At 43.5% G+C, this 17,153-nt stretch overlaps 2 protein-coding genes across 3 annotated transcripts; both read left to right on the top strand.

The window, feature by feature from the left end:
• Positions 1 to 947: 947 nt before the first annotated feature.
• pus3 (pseudouridylate synthase 3) lies at positions 948 to 8,246 on the top strand. 2 transcript variants are annotated; one of them, XM_034193789.1, is made up of 8 exons: positions 948 to 1,048; positions 1,301 to 1,473; positions 1,557 to 1,703; positions 2,912 to 3,189; positions 3,315 to 3,498; positions 3,959 to 4,068; positions 4,253 to 4,425; positions 7,845 to 8,246. In XM_034193789.1, the coding sequence occupies exons 2-8, from the start codon at positions 1,414 to 1,416 to the stop codon at positions 8,111 to 8,113; spliced, it is 1,221 nt and encodes a 406-aa protein (XP_034049680.1). In that variant the 5' UTR covers positions 948 to 1,048; positions 1,301 to 1,413; the 3' UTR covers positions 8,114 to 8,246. The 2 variants fall into 2 exon arrangements, with proteins under 2 accessions (XP_034049680.1, XP_034049679.1); XM_034193788.1 differs by having other exon boundaries at positions 954 to 1,048; positions 1,301 to 1,703.
• A 126-nt stretch (positions 8,247 to 8,372) lies between these two features.
• Positions 8,373 to 16,820, top strand: dcakd (dephospho-CoA kinase domain containing). Its single transcript, XM_034193790.1, has 5 exons — positions 8,373 to 8,642; positions 15,483 to 15,594; positions 15,727 to 15,930; positions 16,035 to 16,122; positions 16,353 to 16,820. The coding sequence occupies exons 2-5, from the start codon at positions 15,483 to 15,485 to the stop codon at positions 16,636 to 16,638; spliced, it is 690 nt and encodes a 229-aa protein (XP_034049681.1). The 5' UTR covers positions 8,373 to 8,642; the 3' UTR covers positions 16,639 to 16,820.
• Positions 16,821 to 17,153: the final 333 nt, after the last annotated feature.

Here is a 17,153-nt window from a genome sequence, read left to right as displayed (position 1 = left end):
AAAGCATTCTTCTGGCAAAACACAACCTGCCAAACCAAGTGTATTATTTTTTAAGGTTTATTCATTATTTCATGAAAAAAAAAGTCCTATCTTGCAATGTTTCTGAAAGAATAAAACAGCATTTCCTCAGTCTGCCTCGAGAACGGATCCACACTGACATTTTAATGGTTTCTTTCTTTCCCCGTACTACACCTCTCCAACAGGTTTCATGAAAATTGGTTCATTCATTTAGATAGCTAATTTCCTGAGATGGGAAAGGACTGTGTCTGCCTGGGTGGTTGCCATCCAGGAGTCAAGACAGTTTTGATGTGCGGTGGATGTCCTGATGCTCAAGGCCCGATAAATGAGTAGGTCTGGAGATTCGACTACATCCTAATTTTTACTCGGCAAAATATGGCTGTCGGGTATTGCGAAGACTTTGCGTCTGTCCGTCTGTCTGTGCACAGCATAAGTCCAGTTCTATTACTGCCAGGGTCTTCAAATTAGCAGGGAGCATTCTTGGGACACAGACATTGGACAAGTTCAAAGATGGCTAACCTTGACCTATTCTAAGAGGTCAAAAGGTCACATTCTTTCTACACACTGTTTCATTGATTACATGTTCATATGGCCGAAGGTATTTTAGCATTGTGCTATATTATTATTTTATGCAGTCATATTTATTGAGTTAATTCATAAAAATAAACAGCAGTGCTTTTTTCTCAAAGAAACCCAGTTTTAATTTCATTTGGGTTTAATTTAAAATGTAAAATGAAATTCATGACAAAAACTGCAAAAACTAACATCATAATCATGGGCCCTGGCCTTTGTCTGTTGCTTAAGATGTAGTTTGCGAACCTAAACTATGCATTATTTAATAAATAAAAACGAAAAATGACACATAAAACATAATATATTAGCGTTTTACTCATTGAACTACATTTCCCAGAATCCCATTGCAGGAAATACGTCCGACTGTAATCAGAGTCATGAGAAGCAGCGTGTGCAAGTCTGTCAACATCTTAGCAAAGCGGTTTAAAAAACGAGTTTACTTAACTTCAAGTCAAAGGTAATGACAAACGTTTATTCCTGATGTTAATATTATATATATATAACTCACTGTCGAACGTACGCGCTGACAAGCTGCATTTGTTACGTTAAAAAGTTAGTCAAAGTAAGACATGCTAGTTACCCATGAGCGTGTTAGCTAGCATGCGACCAGCTTGGTCTTAAAATGTGTTAATATATTGCCCAACAAAAATGTGCTTTAAAAACCGTATGTGCTTTTGGAAATTGCTTGTTTCTTACATTTACTCCGCAGCATGTCAGGAGATTTATTTATTAAAATAAAAATGCTGGAGGAGGAGCTGGAGAAACTCAAGTCCCAGCTGAGGAAAGGAACCCAGGAAGAACTGGAGTCCAGCTCAGGTCCTCATGAGGACACGGAGTATAAAACTGAGGGTAGCAGCAGCAGCAAAAAGTCTAAGAAAGCTGGTAAGGAGCGTTCTTTTAACTTTTCTCTCCACCCACGGCGCCATGTGGCTCTGCGGCTGGCTTACCTGGGATGGGCCTATCAGGGGTTTGCAGTTCAGGAGAACACTGACAACACAGTGGAGGCCAGGCTGTTTGAAGCGCTGCTCAAAACGTGCCTCATCCAGGATCGGCAGAGCTCCAATTATCACAGATGTGGCCGCACTGACAAAGGAGTCAGCGCCTTTTCCCAAGTGAGTTCAGAGTCCAGTTTGACTGAAGCCACATAAAAGATGTGGATTCCATTCTTTACCATCTAAAGCAGAGCTCTCATTTCAGATTTTTGTTCTCAATTTCTGTCCCAAATACAAAAATGACATCATGCCAGATTTATAATAACAGGCATCTTTTGTGTTTTTTCTTACTATCATTGCCGACTACACTCGAGGACGGATGAATCCTGTGACACAAGTGATTGAACAGTTGTGCACTTGCGTAGCTGTACTCTCCCCCATACACAGCCACTGCATGCTGCTGCACTTAGATTGGTCCCAGCTGTGATCAGCAATAATGAAATCAGTTACCACTTACTCCAAAATAGAAAATCTGCAGATGTGTTTCAGGCTTGATGCTCCAGTTTCTTCTCATATGCCGCTCCATGCTCTGGCCAAAATCCATTCTCTCAACTCCGCAGTCACTCTGCTGACATGCCCTGACTTTTGCTAAATACGAGGTCTGTTAGAAAAGTATCGGACCTTTTTATTTTTTGCAAAACCCTGATGGATTTGAATCACGTGTGCTTGCATGAGCAAACCTTGAACCTTTGTGCGCATGCGTGAACTTTTTCACGCCTGTCGATTGCATCATTTTCTGGTAAGCAGCCTTTGTGTGAGGACGTGTAGTGCGCTCGGCGGATTTTCATTTCAAGGAAAAAGACGGAACGACTGGAGCAGCGCAGCATCAAATTTTGCCAGAAACTGGGCGACACCCAGGTGGAAACCATTCGCATGATTCAGTAATCTTCTAATGACAAACATGGTCTGGATTGGCATCATGGAGCTAAAGAAATGCAGCCGACCTTCAATTACAGCTGAATGGGCCAAAGAAAATGACATAATGGATGACACAATTTGCGTTAATTTTGCAATATATCACAGAAATAAAGGTGCTTTCATCAAGTTTGTGGAAAAGGGGACGAAATAGTAGAGGGGCTCCATCTTTAATGTATTAATGACATAACTAGCACATTGCCTGTGGGGATCCATGGGCTCTGGATTGACCCAAAATACATATGCATACCAAACGGCAAATGTCAGGTCTCCTGGTTTGTCCGTGACCGAAGTCATACGCGTGCATACATGTACACAGAGGCCACTTGGCTTTAAATGTATAGATGTGGATTTAGGTAGCTTGCTGGATATTTTAAGAGGTTGTCTCACATCACTTTTATTTTTCCTGCCAGGTCATATCCATAGACCTGCGCTCTGTCCAGTTCTCTGGTGGTTTGGGTGTGACACTCCCTGCTGCAGTTGATGTTGGCATCAAGAATAAACCTGCTGCTGGCGAACTTCCGTACATAAAAATGCTTAACAGAGTCCTGCCTCCTGATATCAGGATATTGGACTGGGCACCAGTGGCACAGGATTTCAGTGCACGATTTGACTGTCAGTCCCGCACATACCGATACTACTTCCCCCGTGGATTCTTGGATGTTGAATTGATGGCAAAGGCTGCAAAAGGGTGGGTCAAGGCACAAAGTGGTAAATTGTCATATTTTTAAAATATATACTGTAATCCATGTGAGTGTACAGGAGGTGAAATGAAAACAAGTGCATGTAATTCTGAGGTCAAATTTCAACTTGCAGGTATGAGGGCACACATGACTTCCGTAACCTGTGCAAAATGGACGTGGCCAACGGAGTCCTGCAGTTTGAGAGAACCATCCTGTCGGCCTCAGTCACACCTGTGGTGCCGCAGCCTGACAGCAGCACGACTCATTTTGATATCTACATATTTGAGATCAAAGGACTCGCCTTCCTCTACCACCAGGTATCAAAATGATAAAATACGCATTTGCAATTTTAATAAAATTTATGCTCATTAAAAGCTCTTTAATCGAATCTAACTTCTTTGAAGCCCATTTCAAATCCAACCCTTTTTTGACATCCCACAGTGATGAAAGGAGCAAAGGAGCCAGTAGTTTCCAGACTTATGAGGATGTGTTTTATATTTTGAAATTTCAAAGTAGTCTCACTGTATATTTTGAAGTTCCAGGGTTTTTGGTGCCGTTTTCAGTAATTTGATGAACTGGCATACAGACTTTGTTAATGGTGTTCAATTAAAATTGCTAAGACAGACACCCGCCTTCTGAAGACTGGCCAGTGATACCTTGACGGGGGCGACTAAGTCCAGATGAATGTGTGACTTTTTAATTTTACTGGCAAAAAGCCAGAATTTTCTTTTTTTTTTTGTAAACTTTTACTGTGAATTTTCTTTTGAAATGCTGCAGGTGCGCTGCATGATGGCAATACTTCTGTTAATCGGCCAGAAGCTTGAACCTCCAGAGATAATTGATCAGTTGTTGGATGTCGAAAATAATCCCCGAAAGCCCCAGTACAAGTGAGTTTCCAATTGTTTTAGTGACTCTTTACATTTGCACCGCTGTAGTCGAAGGTGTTACTTCTCAAATATCGCACAGTCTGCTGCAGTTTGAAAATACAACTCTTTCTCTGAATGATTCTTTTGGCTGAGTTTTTGTCCACCACCCTGCAGCTGAAGTGATCTTTGACTCCGTTATCTTTAGCTTGGCAGTAGATTATCCTCTGGTGCTGTATGACTGCCACTTTGAAGGGCTGAGTTGGAAACTGGATGCTGAAGAGGTGAACTACATCCTGGGTACTCTGCAGCAACACTGGTCACAGAACATAGTTAAATCCCACATCCTCAAAGGGATGATCCAGGGTCTGGAAGCCAAAGGTGAGAAATTTGAGATTAATTCTGTATTAGGGACTGCACAGAAATAATTGGCCAGTGGACTTTAATGTTCTGCAGTGACACTTGAAGTTTGAGGTCGATTAGTCACTGATCACATGATGGCACACTGTGTTCTGCAATAAATGGTAAATGGACCTGCATTTATGTCACACTTTTCCATCTGCATCAGACGTTCGAAGCACTTTACAATAATGCCTCACATTCACCCCGATGTTCAGGGTGCTGTCATACAAGGGTACGCACTACACACCTGGAGCATCTAGGGGATTAAGGACCTTGCCCAGAGGCCCTTAGGTGATTTTCCCGTCAGGCTGGGATTTGAACCGAGGATCCTCTGGTCTCAAGCCCAATGCTTTAAACACTACACCAATCACCTCCCTACACTGTCATATCAGCGCTGCTTGGTTTTGACAAGTACCCACTCTGAGAGACAACCACACATGGGAGCCTGGGAGACGGGTGGACTGTCAAAATGCTGTGACTGACTGAAAACGAGAGCCTGACTGATATAGCAGTTGGCTGATGATATCAGCTGATATGAGCCACAAAACATATTGGTATCGTGTGTTATTTATGCTGATAAAACTTTGATTTTACCAAATAAACAATGTAGCAAAACACATGAAATGGTGCCATGATGTAATTTATCCAGCTGAGGGCGCCCTGATGGCATTGTTGACAGTGCTGTCAAACATGGCTGAGACCTTCATCACCACATAGGGCAGGGGGAACGCAACCAGCTGCCATTCATTGTGGTCACTATACTAGCAGCTAGGCAGGTCCAAAATAGACAAGAAGTATATTTTATGCAATTACTGAGTGATGTGAGTAAAGGCAGCGTGACATACACTGGTTGGTTCCATTTATAGTTATTTGTAATGAAGTTCTTGATTAATCCATCAAGCCTCAATTACATTTCTTTGTCATAAGGGTTTGATAATGACATGTTGGGAATCATTTTTTATGTATATAGCTGATATAAATCTGTTTACTAATATTTGTATTGTGTCTGTATATGTACCCATATCGGTCCCGCTCTACTAAAAACTGCCATCCGCCTCTGTCACTCTGCCTGTGCATATAGTCCCCTCATTATATTCAGCACTGTGGTTGCAAAAAGTGACTGGAAGGACCACAACAACGGAAGAAAACTGTTAGGATTGCCGTCACACGTGACAACCTGATAGGACGTGACGCACCATAATCAGGACATGTCCACCAGCATTGTGTGATCCAGGCATGTGCATGGAACATGTGTAGTGTAGATACAATACGTGACCCACGTTTTCAGTGTGCGGAAATGGCAGACAACAGGGATGTCACCAGAGCAGCAGTTACACTAAATCATAAGCAAGTGTAGCACAAAGTATTGAAGCTGGATCCAAAAGAGTCGCTCCCCAAAGAAGCCCATGTTGAATTCCCCACTTCACAACAGATAAATGTGTTTGCATTGTGGTATAAAATACCAGTTTTGGTCTCTCCAACTTGTTTCCCCATTCATGCCAACTGTACAGGGGGTGATTTTATTTATTTATTTTAAAATATCTCATCAGTTTATGCTTATTAAATCATAATGTTATGTATAATTAGGGGTGTGGTCACGTTGAGTGACTGCTGTGTGCCGGAGTGAGGGCCCCACTAACAGTTACTGCTAGCTGCTGCAGAACGTGTCAGATCCAGTTGATTAACTGTTCTTTTTGAGCATTTTATTACAAATATCTGACATGCAGTGCATCCAGAAAGTATTCACAGCACTTCACTTTTTTCCCCACATTTATCTTTCAGGCTTTTCCCAAAATGGATAAAATTGATTTTTGTTCTTGAAAATTCAAAATACCCCATAATGACGATGTGATTTGTTTTTTTTGGTTTTTTAATTAAGAAGTCACATGCGCATAAGTATTCACAGCCTTTGCCATGAAGCTCAAACTTTAGCTCAAGTGCATCCTGTTTCCACTGATCATCCTTGAGATGTTTCTACAGCTTAATTGGAGTCCACCTGGGGTAAATTCAGTTTATTGGACATGATTTGGAAAGGCACACACCTGTCTACATATAAGGTCCCACAGTTGACAGTGCATGTCAGAGGGTCCTAATAAGCACAGTGGCCTCCATGATCCGTGAATCGAAGAAGTTCGGATCCACAAGGACTCTTCCTAGAGCTGGCCGCCTGTCTGAACTGAGTGATCGAGAGAGAAGGGTCTTAGTCAGGAAGGTGACCAAGAACCCGATGGACACACTGTCAGAGCTCCAGCATTCCTCTGTGGAGACGGAACCTTCCAGTAGGACAACCATCTCTGCAGCAATCCATCAGTCAGTCCTGTATGGCCACATGGAAGCCACTCCTTAGTAAAAGGCACATGGCAGCCTACCTGGAGTTTGTCAAAAGGCACCTGAAGGACTCTGACCATGAGAAACAATGAGACAAAGATTGAACTTTTTGGTGTGAATGCCAGGCATCATGTTTGGAGGAAACCAGACACCATCCCTACAGTAAAGCATGGTGGTGGCAGCATCATGCTGTGGGAGCTTTGCTTGTTTGGGAACTCGACATGGGGGCATGTTGGGGCTTCAGTCGTCTTGCCCACACTCCACCTCTTTACCCCTCCTTATGGTTTGGCTGGGAGTTAAGCGAAGTTGAGCACTGCCTAGATGGTGATATTTGGAGTTGCCCCATTTGAGATTCAAACCCACTCTTCGGAAATCTGTGTGTGGCGTCGCAGATGATTTGTCCAGCAGTTAGTTGACACAGAATGGACTTTCATGACGTAACTTAAAAATGAGTGATGTAACCTGAATTATATATAGCAGATAATCCATGTTAAAGGGTCAGTGTCGTTATTTATGTTTTTATTAATTACTTGTAATTAATAAAATTTACTTATTAATTAGTAATTACTCATTAATTAATTTACTAATTACTTCTCTGAGACATTAAATATTTTGCTGTATTTTTTATATATATATATATATATATATCCATCCATTTTCTTCCGCTTCATCCGGAGTCGGGTTGCGGGGGCAGGAGCTCAGGCAAAGCCGCCCAGACCTTCCGATCCACACACACCTCCCCCAGCTCCTCCGGGGGAACCCCAAGGCGTTCCCAAGCCAGCCGAGAGACGTAGTCCGTCCAGCGTGTCCTGGGTCTTCCCCGGGGCCTCCTCCTCATGGGACATGCCTGGAACACCTCTCCAGCGAGGCGTCCAGGGGGCATCCGAAAAAGATGCCCGAGCCACCTCAACTGGCTCCTTTCAACATGGAGGAGCAGCGGCTCGACTCCGAGCTTGGGAGGAGCTCACTCGGGGGGTGTGTGTGTTTAATATTTTGCTCCTCAGACTATCTTGGTAGTTTTGTCCCACATAAACCTGACAGTGTTGAATAATTATTTTCTTGCTCTTTAGGGGTGGAGCCTCCTAACCGTTGCTTGCTGGTTGAAGGGAGCCGGCGGAGAACGTACCAGCCCTTGTTTGAGCGCCCGTTCTGTGAGACCCTGGAGTCCAGGATTGAGCATTTCGTGAAAAGAGGCAGGCTAGAACGTGAAGAAAGGGACAACACAGGAGAAGTAGTACACAGGGGGAAAAGGTCCAAGCATTCGCACAGTTCCTCCAGTCAGACTGTTTCCTCAGAGGCAACATCCAACCAAAGTACTGATCAGAACACAGGAAGTTGATGTTTTTCTGCACTTATTTTAAGTACTTCTTAAGCATGATGTTGTCTTTACTTAGTTTTCATGAAAACACAACTTGTTTCGCTTCATAAAACAGCGTTGTTTCCCTGTGAAATAAACATTCGTTAACAACCCATGAAGTTGTATTTTAGTCTGAATGAGGAACGTTGAGTCGGCCGGACGGAACGAAGGCCTAGATGACTGGTAACATCGGAAGACTTTTAGGGAGACACCGCTATTTTTAACCAACTCGGCTGTTAGCGGTTAGAAAATGACGATATATTCTGTCTTCTGAATGATTATATCAAACACTGATGATTTTTTTCAGTACATTTCACGTGACTGCACAGGTTACTGAACGGAGTGTAAATGACTACGGCTTCGTTTAGGAGCAAAAGTGTGCTCGTTTTGACATGATTATAGCTAAGGCTAGCTTGTTAGCATGCTTGTTTACGTCGAAGCTGTGCGACATCAGATGTAACTTCACTCCGAATCGGCACTGAAGCTGAAAGTTGAGATTCACAATAACAAGGTAAAATCAGTGTTCAAGCCTCCTTGCACAACTTTTAACAGTCATAGAACCAGTGTGAAACGAGTTTACGAAACACAAGTCAGGTTGCCGTCTATGTATACAGTGCATCCGCTAACTTTTTACGCATTTTATGTTGCAGCGTTACTCCAAAATGGATAAAATTAAATTTTTCCCCTCAAAATTCTACACAATGACTGAGATATATATAATAAACACTAAGAAATTACGTACATCAGTATTGACAGCCTTGGTTCTCAAGACCAGGCACCGGTTCTACTCTACTCTTTTCTACTCCTCTATTTTACGCTTCCTTTTAAGATATTTAGATATACCTTTATATACTAGCATAGTTCCACCTTAGAATTGGAATATAATATAAGATATACTTTACTGTATTTTCATGAAGCTCAAAATTGAGCTCGGGTACATCCTGTTTACATTGATCATCGTCAAGGCTGGACTGGGGAAATTTTTCAGGCCGGGCATTTTTAACCAAGACCAGGCCACCACCAGGTATCGAACGGGAAAAAGCTTATCAAAAGTACAATCTATTGACAGTAGGTCACATTACTTTTTAGAAATAATAAGCTGTCATTTCATTCAGCCTTGTTACTTAAATTTAGAACTAGAAATGATATAAAACATTTGTTATAGAAATACTGTAGGCTATACTATAAATATATCATTACTTGTGTGATACAATTCATCATATAAAGCAAGAAATGACTGGATGACTGGACCAATGACTGGATACAAAGGTTGAACTTTTGAAACTGCAATACACAAAAAGGCCACAAGATGGAGACAGTTGTCTATCTCACTACAAGCTACAAGTAACATCAAGGATTTCTTTTACCAATTTGTGTTGCTAATCAACTTAGAGAATGACTCAATTTAAAGTAAAATGTTAGGTATGTGAAATTATGCCAGGACTTGGGAAAATACATTTTAGACAGGGATGCCGTTATACCACACCACCACACCGCAGACTGTGCAAAACAGCATACTTCATACACTCAACAAAAATATAAACGCAACACTTTTGGTTTTGCTCCCATTTTGTACGAGATGAACTCAAAGATCTAAAACTTTTTCCACATACACAATATCACCATTTCCCTCAAATATTGTTCACAAACCAGTCTAAATCTGTGATAGTGAGCACTTCTTCTTTGCTGACATAATCCATCCCACCTCGCAGGTGTGCCATATCAAGATGCTGATTAGACACCATGATTAGTGCACAGGTGTGCCTTAGACTGTCCACAATAAAAGGCCACTTTGAAAGGTGCAGTTTTGTTTTATTGGGGGGGGATACCAGTCAGTATATGGTGTGACCACCATTTGCCTCATGCAGTGCAACACATCTCCTTCGCATAGAGTTGATCAGGTTGTCAATTGTGGCCTGTGGAATGTTGGTCCACTCTCTTCAATGGCTGTGCGAAGTTGCTGGATATTGGCAGGAACTGGTACACGCTGTCGTATACACCGGTCCAGAGCATCCCAAACATGCTCAATGGGTGACATGTCCGGTGAGTATGCCGGCCATGCAAGAACTGGGACATTTTCAGCTTCCAAGAATTGTGTACAGATCCTTGCAACATGGGGCCGTGCATTATCCTGCTGCAACATGAGGTGATGTTCTTGGATGTATGGCACAACAGGGCCTCAGGATCTCGTCACGGTATCTCTGTGCATTCAGAATGCCATCAATAAAATGCACCTGTGTTCTTCGTCCATAACAGATGCCTGCCATACCATAACCCCACCGCCACCATGGGCCACTCGATCCACAACATTGACATCAGAAAACCGCTCACCCACACGACGCCACACACACTGTCTGCCATCTGCCCAGGGGGGGGGGGGGGGGGGGGGGGGGGGGGGGGGGGGGGGGGGGGGGGGGGGGGGGGGGGGGGGGGGGGAACAGTGTGAATCGGGATCATCCGTGAAGAGAACACCTCTCCAATGTGCCAATGCCAGCGAATGTGAGCATTTGCCCACTCAAGTCGTTACACAACGAACTGGAGTCAGTCGAGACCCCATGAGGAGACGAGCATGCAGATGAGCTTCCCTGAGATGTTTCTGACAGTTTGTGCAGAAATTCTTTGGTTATGCAAACCGATTGTTTCAGCAGCTGTCCGAGTGGCTGGTCTCAGACGATCTTGGAGGTGAACATGCTGGATGTGGAGGTCCTGGGCTGGTGTGGCTACACGTGGTCTGCGGTTGTGAGGCTGGTTGGATGTACTGCCAAATTCTCTGAAACGCCTTTGGAGATGGCTTATGGTAGAGAAATGAACATTCAATACACGAGCAACAGCTCTGGTTGACATTCCTGCTGTCAGCATGTCAATTGCACGCTCCCTCAAATCTTGCGACATCTGTGGCATTTTGCTGTGTGATAAAACTGCACCTTTCAGAGTGGCCTTTTATTGTGGACAGTCTAAGGCACACCTGTGTACTAATCATGGTGTCTAATCAGCATCTTGATATGGCACACCTGTGAGGTGGGATGGATTATCTCAGCAAAGGAGAAGTACTCACTGTCACAGATTTAGACTGGTTTGTGAACAATATTTGAGGGAAATGATGATATTGTGTATGTGGAAAAAGTTTTAGATCTTTGAGTTCATCTCGTACAAAATGGGAGCAAAACCAAAAGTGTTGCGTTTATATTTTTGTTGAGTGTATGATCGACGCAAGAGGCTAGGTTACGTGACTGGCAGAGTTAGCACGAACGAAAATAATATCCAACCTTAATTCATATCTGAGTGACCCAGTTAGACAGCACTTTACTTCGGACCAGAAGATCAGAATGTCTCTCTCACACACACGTCTGATTTATGAACAAGTTAGGTTGCTGTTCATCAATTAATAGCTGAAGTTAACCTTCACTTACCGTCATGGCCGTAGTGGTCCCTGCCTCATCCACCTGTTGAACTTCTTCTCCACCACTTGCTGAGGCTGCTGCAGATGTGGATGCTCTGCATCCATGCGAAGCAAACATGTCTGTTATTTTAAGACATTTTGCAGCATCTGCCTGGAGGGTTACTCTCTTCTGATCCCTGGCTCTTTCAGCGCCACCTTTCCTCTTCTTGCCACCATCCATATCGCTCGTTATCGCTCTGTCCGGCACTGGCGCACTGTGTAGCCCAATCGAGGCCCGAGATGGAGGGGTAATTGGCCTGCCCCTCACCTCATTGGTCCAGGCCACAATCAATCATGACTAAAGGGCCGATCTACCATTTATGCACCAGTAGGAGGGTTTATAACCGGTATCCAGTGGTGCCACAGTTACCTTGAAAAAGTAATCCAATTACTGATTACTCCTTGAAAAGTAACTTAGTTACTTTACTGATTACTCAATTGTAAAAGTAACTTTGTTAGATTACTAGTTACTTTTTAGTTACTTTCCCAGCTGCCCACAACAACCCTCTGCCACCTCAACATGACAATGATACTTGTTTTGCCAAAACTCACTTTATAGTCACCCTTTCTTGACTTCAATGAAAATATATACTTGTTTTATAAAAAGTAAAATAGACCTCTTTCTTGATCTCATATTTAACTGTTTACAGCACTGTAACAGTAAAACTTGTAATTTCTAACCTACATTGTTAATAAATGTAACTTAAATTCTTTCTAACATTTTTCTAACATTTAAATTTTCTCTAAACATTTTACTTGTTGAAATTATTATTATTTTAAGTAGTATTAGTAGTTGTAGTAAAAAAAGGCTTTCTTCTCTACAAGAGTCAGACAGAAGTCAGACTTCCAGAGCAAGAACTTTAGATGAGGAAGCTTCTGCGATTTGAAGCGAAACGTCCTCGCGTCAAGCAACCCAGTCCAGTCGAAGATTCAAGCTTCTCTACTATGGAAACAACCTGGACAACTGAGAGCCTACACAGAAAAAAGGCTTCAAAACTGGACCTTTAATCTAGGGGTGTTGTGAGGGGGACATCCTTGCCCCACGCCCCCATTCCATCTGGATTCGCCCCTGCTTTTGCGTTTGAGCACAAAGAATGGATAACATTTATTTATACAGAAAACATGACCAGATTTACAGGTAAGAAAGTTTTATTGCGTTTTCACGTCATGCGCTCCTTAGGAAGAGAGTTTAGGTGCATTTGAGTGGAAAATAGTGTTAGTTGTTGACGCGCCGCAGAGGATCAGCTGTTTTAACGTGCAGATACGGAGCAGCTCAGCTCATAATTCTAAATAAAGGAGGAAAAAAGCATAAAAATGTCTTTGTAAAGCTCAGTGTAGGTGTGCTGTTGTCACCGCGCTTTAAGAGGTGAGGACGAGTCGTAGTTGCTACAAAAAAAAAAAAATGCGGATGAAAAGCTCACAGCTCGCTTTAAGGGCCTTTCACACTGAACGCATCAGACGCGTCAGTGTGAAAGGCCCTTTACTTCGTAAAAAAAAATCCGTAGGCCATCAGGCCAGCGGGCAAATGCCCGGTGTGCAATACTATCAGTCCAGCGGTGATCATCCTTTAGATGTTTATACACCTTAATTGGAGTCCACCTGGTGTCCATTCAGTTGATTGGATATCATTTGAAAAGGCACATACTTGTCTACATAGTATAAGGCTCCACAGTTGACAGTGCATGTCAGTGCCCAAACCAAGCATGAAGTCAGAGGAATTGTCTGTAGACCTCTGAGACAGGATTGTCTTGAGGCACAAATCCAGGGAAGGGTACAGAAGCATTTCTGCTACTTTCAAGGTCCCAATGAGCAGTGTCCTCCATCATCCATAAATGTAAGAAGGTTGGATCTACCAGGACTCGTCCTAGAGCTGGCTGCCTGTCTAAACTGAGTGATGGGGCGACAGGTGACCAGAAAGGTGACCAAGACCCTGATGGTCCATCAATCTTCTGTGGAGACAGGAGGACCTTGGGGAAGGACAACCATCTCTGCAGCAGTCAACCAATCAGGCCTGTATGGTAGAGTGGTCAGACGGAAGCTACTCCTTAGTAAAAGATACATGGCACCTCGTCTGGAGTTTGCCAAAAAGCACCCGAAGGACTCTTAGAACATGAGAAACAAAATTCTCTGGGCTGAGACAAAGATTGAACTCTTTAGCGTGAGTGCCTGGTGTCATGTTTGGAAGAAACCAGACACCATCCCTACAGTGAAGCATGGAGGTGGCGGGATCATGCTGTGGGGATGTTTTTCAGCAGCAGGAACTGGGAGACCAGTCAGGATTGGGGAAAAGATGAATGCAGCAATGTATGGAGACATCCTGGATAAAAACCTGCTCCAGAGAGCTCTTGATCTTGAACTGGGGTGATGGTTCATCTTTCAGCAGGACAATGACCCTAAGCACACAGCAAAGATATCAAAGGAATGGCATCAGGACAACTCTGAATGTCCTTGAGTGGCCCAGCCAGAGCCCAGACCTGAATCCAATTGGAGACATTTGAAAATGGCTGTGCACAAGGTGCTACAAAGAGAAAAGGGCAAAACTGGCCAAAGACAGATGTGGCAAGCTTGTGGCATCATATTGAAGAAGACTTGGGGCAAAGGTGCATTATGAACAAACGGTGTGAATATTATGTACATGATTTCTTATTTATTTTTTAATAAATGTGCAAAAATAAAAAACTTTTTTCATTTTTTCATTATGGGGTGTTGTGAGCAGAATTTTTAGGGAGAAAAAAATTAATGTAATGTCAAGGGACCTAAAGCAGCAACAATGTTTGTACCTTTCCCCAGATTTGTGCCCCGAGGCAATCCTGTCTCAGAGGTATCTAAACTTTTTTCACATTCTCATTATGCGTTATTGTTTGTACAATTTTGATTTCTTCCATTTTGAAATAAGGCTGCAACATAAAATGTGGAACGAGTCAGGCGCTGTGAATACTTTCTGGATGCACCATAAAACTTAGTTGGGGCTCCTTTTGCATGAATTACTGCATCAATGTGGTGTACCACGGAGGTGATCAGCCTGTGGAATTGCTGAGGGCTTAGGATAGGCCAGGTTGCTTTGATTCTGGGTTCTAGTTTATTTGTATTTTTAGTCTCTCATCCTCTTGACAATACTCCATGGAGAACGTATGAGGTATTGTCCATGGGGCCAATGAAGTTCAGTAATACCTTGGTCAGCAAACCCGTTACTAGTAATACTAGTAACTAGTAATCACTCTGTTTGAGATGTGGTTGTCAGACTCTTTGGAGGATGGTTTCTGTGGAGTGGAGCACCTTTTTGTCTGAGCATGCAGTATGACTGAACTTGCATGAGACAGATGTTCATCATCTGAGCTGTTGTCTGAACAACTGCTGATGGACTATCTTCAAATGTTTGTTTTTGTTTTGTATGTTTGAAAATTCTTGGTTATACTTTGTTTGTTTGATCCTTGGTGTTGTTAGTGTGGTCAAACCAGTTGGTCACCCCTCTTGAGTCTGGTCTGCTAAAGGTTTCTTCTCTCAATAAAACTAGAGGGAGTTTTTCCTTACTTGGGTTGCCTGTGTACTTGCTTAGGGGGGTTGGTGAGGTTAGAAGTAATCCTCATAAAGCTATATAAATAAATTGAATTGAATCGATTGTCGGCAGCACGGTGGCTTAGTGGTTAGCACTGTTGCTTCCCAGTTCTCACCTGTGGCCTTACTGTGTGGAATTTGCATGTTCTTCCTGTGTTTACGTGGGTTCCCTCCAGGTGCTCCAGCTTCCTGCCATATCCAAAGACATGCAGGTTAGGTGGATTGGAAACTTTTTAAATTGTCCGTAGGTGTGCGAGCAGGTGTGAATGTGCTTGTCTATTTGTGCCCCCCCCCCCCCAATCCATGTGATTGTGGTGATAAATAGCAAACATCCTGTTCTACTGTCTTTGCTCAAAGATGTTTCTGGTTGGGCTGACGGGAGGTATTGCCTCGGGGAAAAGCACAGTGTCGTCAATGCTGCGGGAGCTCGGATGTCCAATTATTGATGCTGATGTCGTTGCCAGGAAAGGTAGGTTGATATGCGTCTCGGCACAAAGCTGTGATAAATAAAAGCAGTTTGGGTGTATTCATCATCGATTTATTAAGAGATGATGATAAATCTCTTAGGCCATTGTTCTGAAGTGTCATTTCTTGGTGACAGTTGTGGAACCGCACAGTTCGGCTTATTCGCGTATCGTCTCCCACTTTGGGACCGACATCCTGCTTGACAACGGGGAGATTGATAGGCAGAAGCTGGGCCAACTCATCTTCAGCAATGAGGTCAAGAGGAAGCTGCTGAACTCCATCACACACCCGGAGATCCACAAAGTCATGTTGAAGGAGATCCTGTTCTACTTTCTCAGAGGTGAGGGGAGAACGTTTGCCCTTGGAGAGTTTGTTTTGGCAAAGGTCGAGGTCACTGTAAAGGTGTTGACACCGATTCATTCTGTGTGTCCTGCTCTTCCGCAGGATACCGCTATGTGGTGCTCGATGTTCCTCTCCTTTTTGAAACCCGGCGACTCACACGGTTTCTGAACCACACGGTCGTAGTATACTGGTAAGGCAACAGGCCATTTCCCCAATCATGTTGCCGTTTTTGCCTTTTTTTGGTGGTGTTAGAAATTGAGATGTTTGTGACAGAATGTGGCCATTACGCTGACAGTGTCTGTGAGTTTATTGACGCCTCTTTTCCAGCTCTCCTCATTAGCACGACTCAGCGCCTCTGGATTTTTTAACAAGGCTCTCTGCGCACTCCACAAATAACCTCCGTTGTCTGTTCCTTTCCAGTGACCCTGCCACTCAGTTAGCCCGCCTGATGCAGAGGGACGGTCTGACACAGGAGCAGGCAGAGCAACGCGTGGCCGCACAGATGCCACTCAACGAAAAGCGCGGCCTGGCCAACCACGTCATTGAGAACTCGGGCAGCCGCGAGGACACCCACAGGCAGGTTCTGCGACTGCACACGAAGCTGGAGGACTCCATGGAGTTCCTGTTTGTGAGGGTCTTGGCCATCGCTGCCACTGCCGGGCTGAGTGGGATTCTGCTGTACGCAGCAAAGATGCTTTTGTCGTAATGGAGGAGAAGATAAAGGGAGTAAAGTGTGTGTGTGTGTGTGGTCAAAGATGGTGGTGTTGCAGCCGTGTGGGAGGTACTGATGTGGTTGACGGCGGTGAATTTCACAGTAACCCCTCGACCCATAAGCGCTGCGGTATCATACAGTCTGTTTGGTCTTCATATGGGCGAGCATTAACAAAATAATTTGCACTCACATGTCTAGTGTGAAGAGTTTCTGCTGGGTTTAGTCACATGTTTAGAACGTTACTTAATCCTGTGTTCACTGTGTTGCATCGAAACACATTTATCCTCCATTATCATCGTGTGAAGGAATGCAATAGGCACAGTGGAGGTGAAGGCCCAAATTTGTTGAAATTGGACCTCATTGTGATGACCGTTGTACGCACAGCTAGCTAGTACAGGTCACGAGGTGCGTTGCAGTTTTTTTTTAATTAGCTTCCTATCGAGAACAATAAAAAAAAAAATTAAAATAGTTTTAATTCCGAAATGACTGAAAGTATGTGATTAAAGTTG

Source organism: Thalassophryne amazonica, chromosome 18, assembly GCF_902500255.1.
Source record: "Thalassophryne amazonica chromosome 18, fThaAma1.1, whole genome shotgun sequence".
Lineage (NCBI taxonomy): Eukaryota > Metazoa > Chordata > Actinopteri > Batrachoidiformes > Batrachoididae > Thalassophryne > Thalassophryne amazonica.
This window is presented reverse-complemented; position numbering and strand designations above follow the sequence as displayed.

Coding starts and splice junctions, on each gene's coding strand:
- pus3 (XM_034193788.1), top strand. CDS start 969: ATGAGAAGCAGCGTGTGCAAGTCTGTCAACATCTTAGCAAAGCGGTTT. Junction 1,049..1,300: donor TACTTAACTTCAAGTCAAAG/GTAATGACAAAC, acceptor TTTACTCCGCAG/CATGTCAGGAGATTTATTTA. Junction 4,426..7,844: donor CCAGGGTCTGGAAGCCAAAG/GTGAGAAATTTG, acceptor CTTGCTCTTTAG/GGGTGGAGCCTCCTAACCGT.
- dcakd (XM_034193790.1), top strand. CDS start 15,483: ATGTTTCTGGTTGGGCTGACGGGAGGTATTGCCTCGGGGAAAAGCACA. Junction 15,595..15,726: donor TGATGTCGTTGCCAGGAAAG/GTAGGTTGATAT, acceptor TCTTGGTGACAG/TTGTGGAACCGCACAGTTCG. Junction 16,123..16,352: donor CACACGGTCGTAGTATACTG/GTAAGGCAACAG, acceptor GTTCCTTTCCAG/TGACCCTGCCACTCAGTTAG.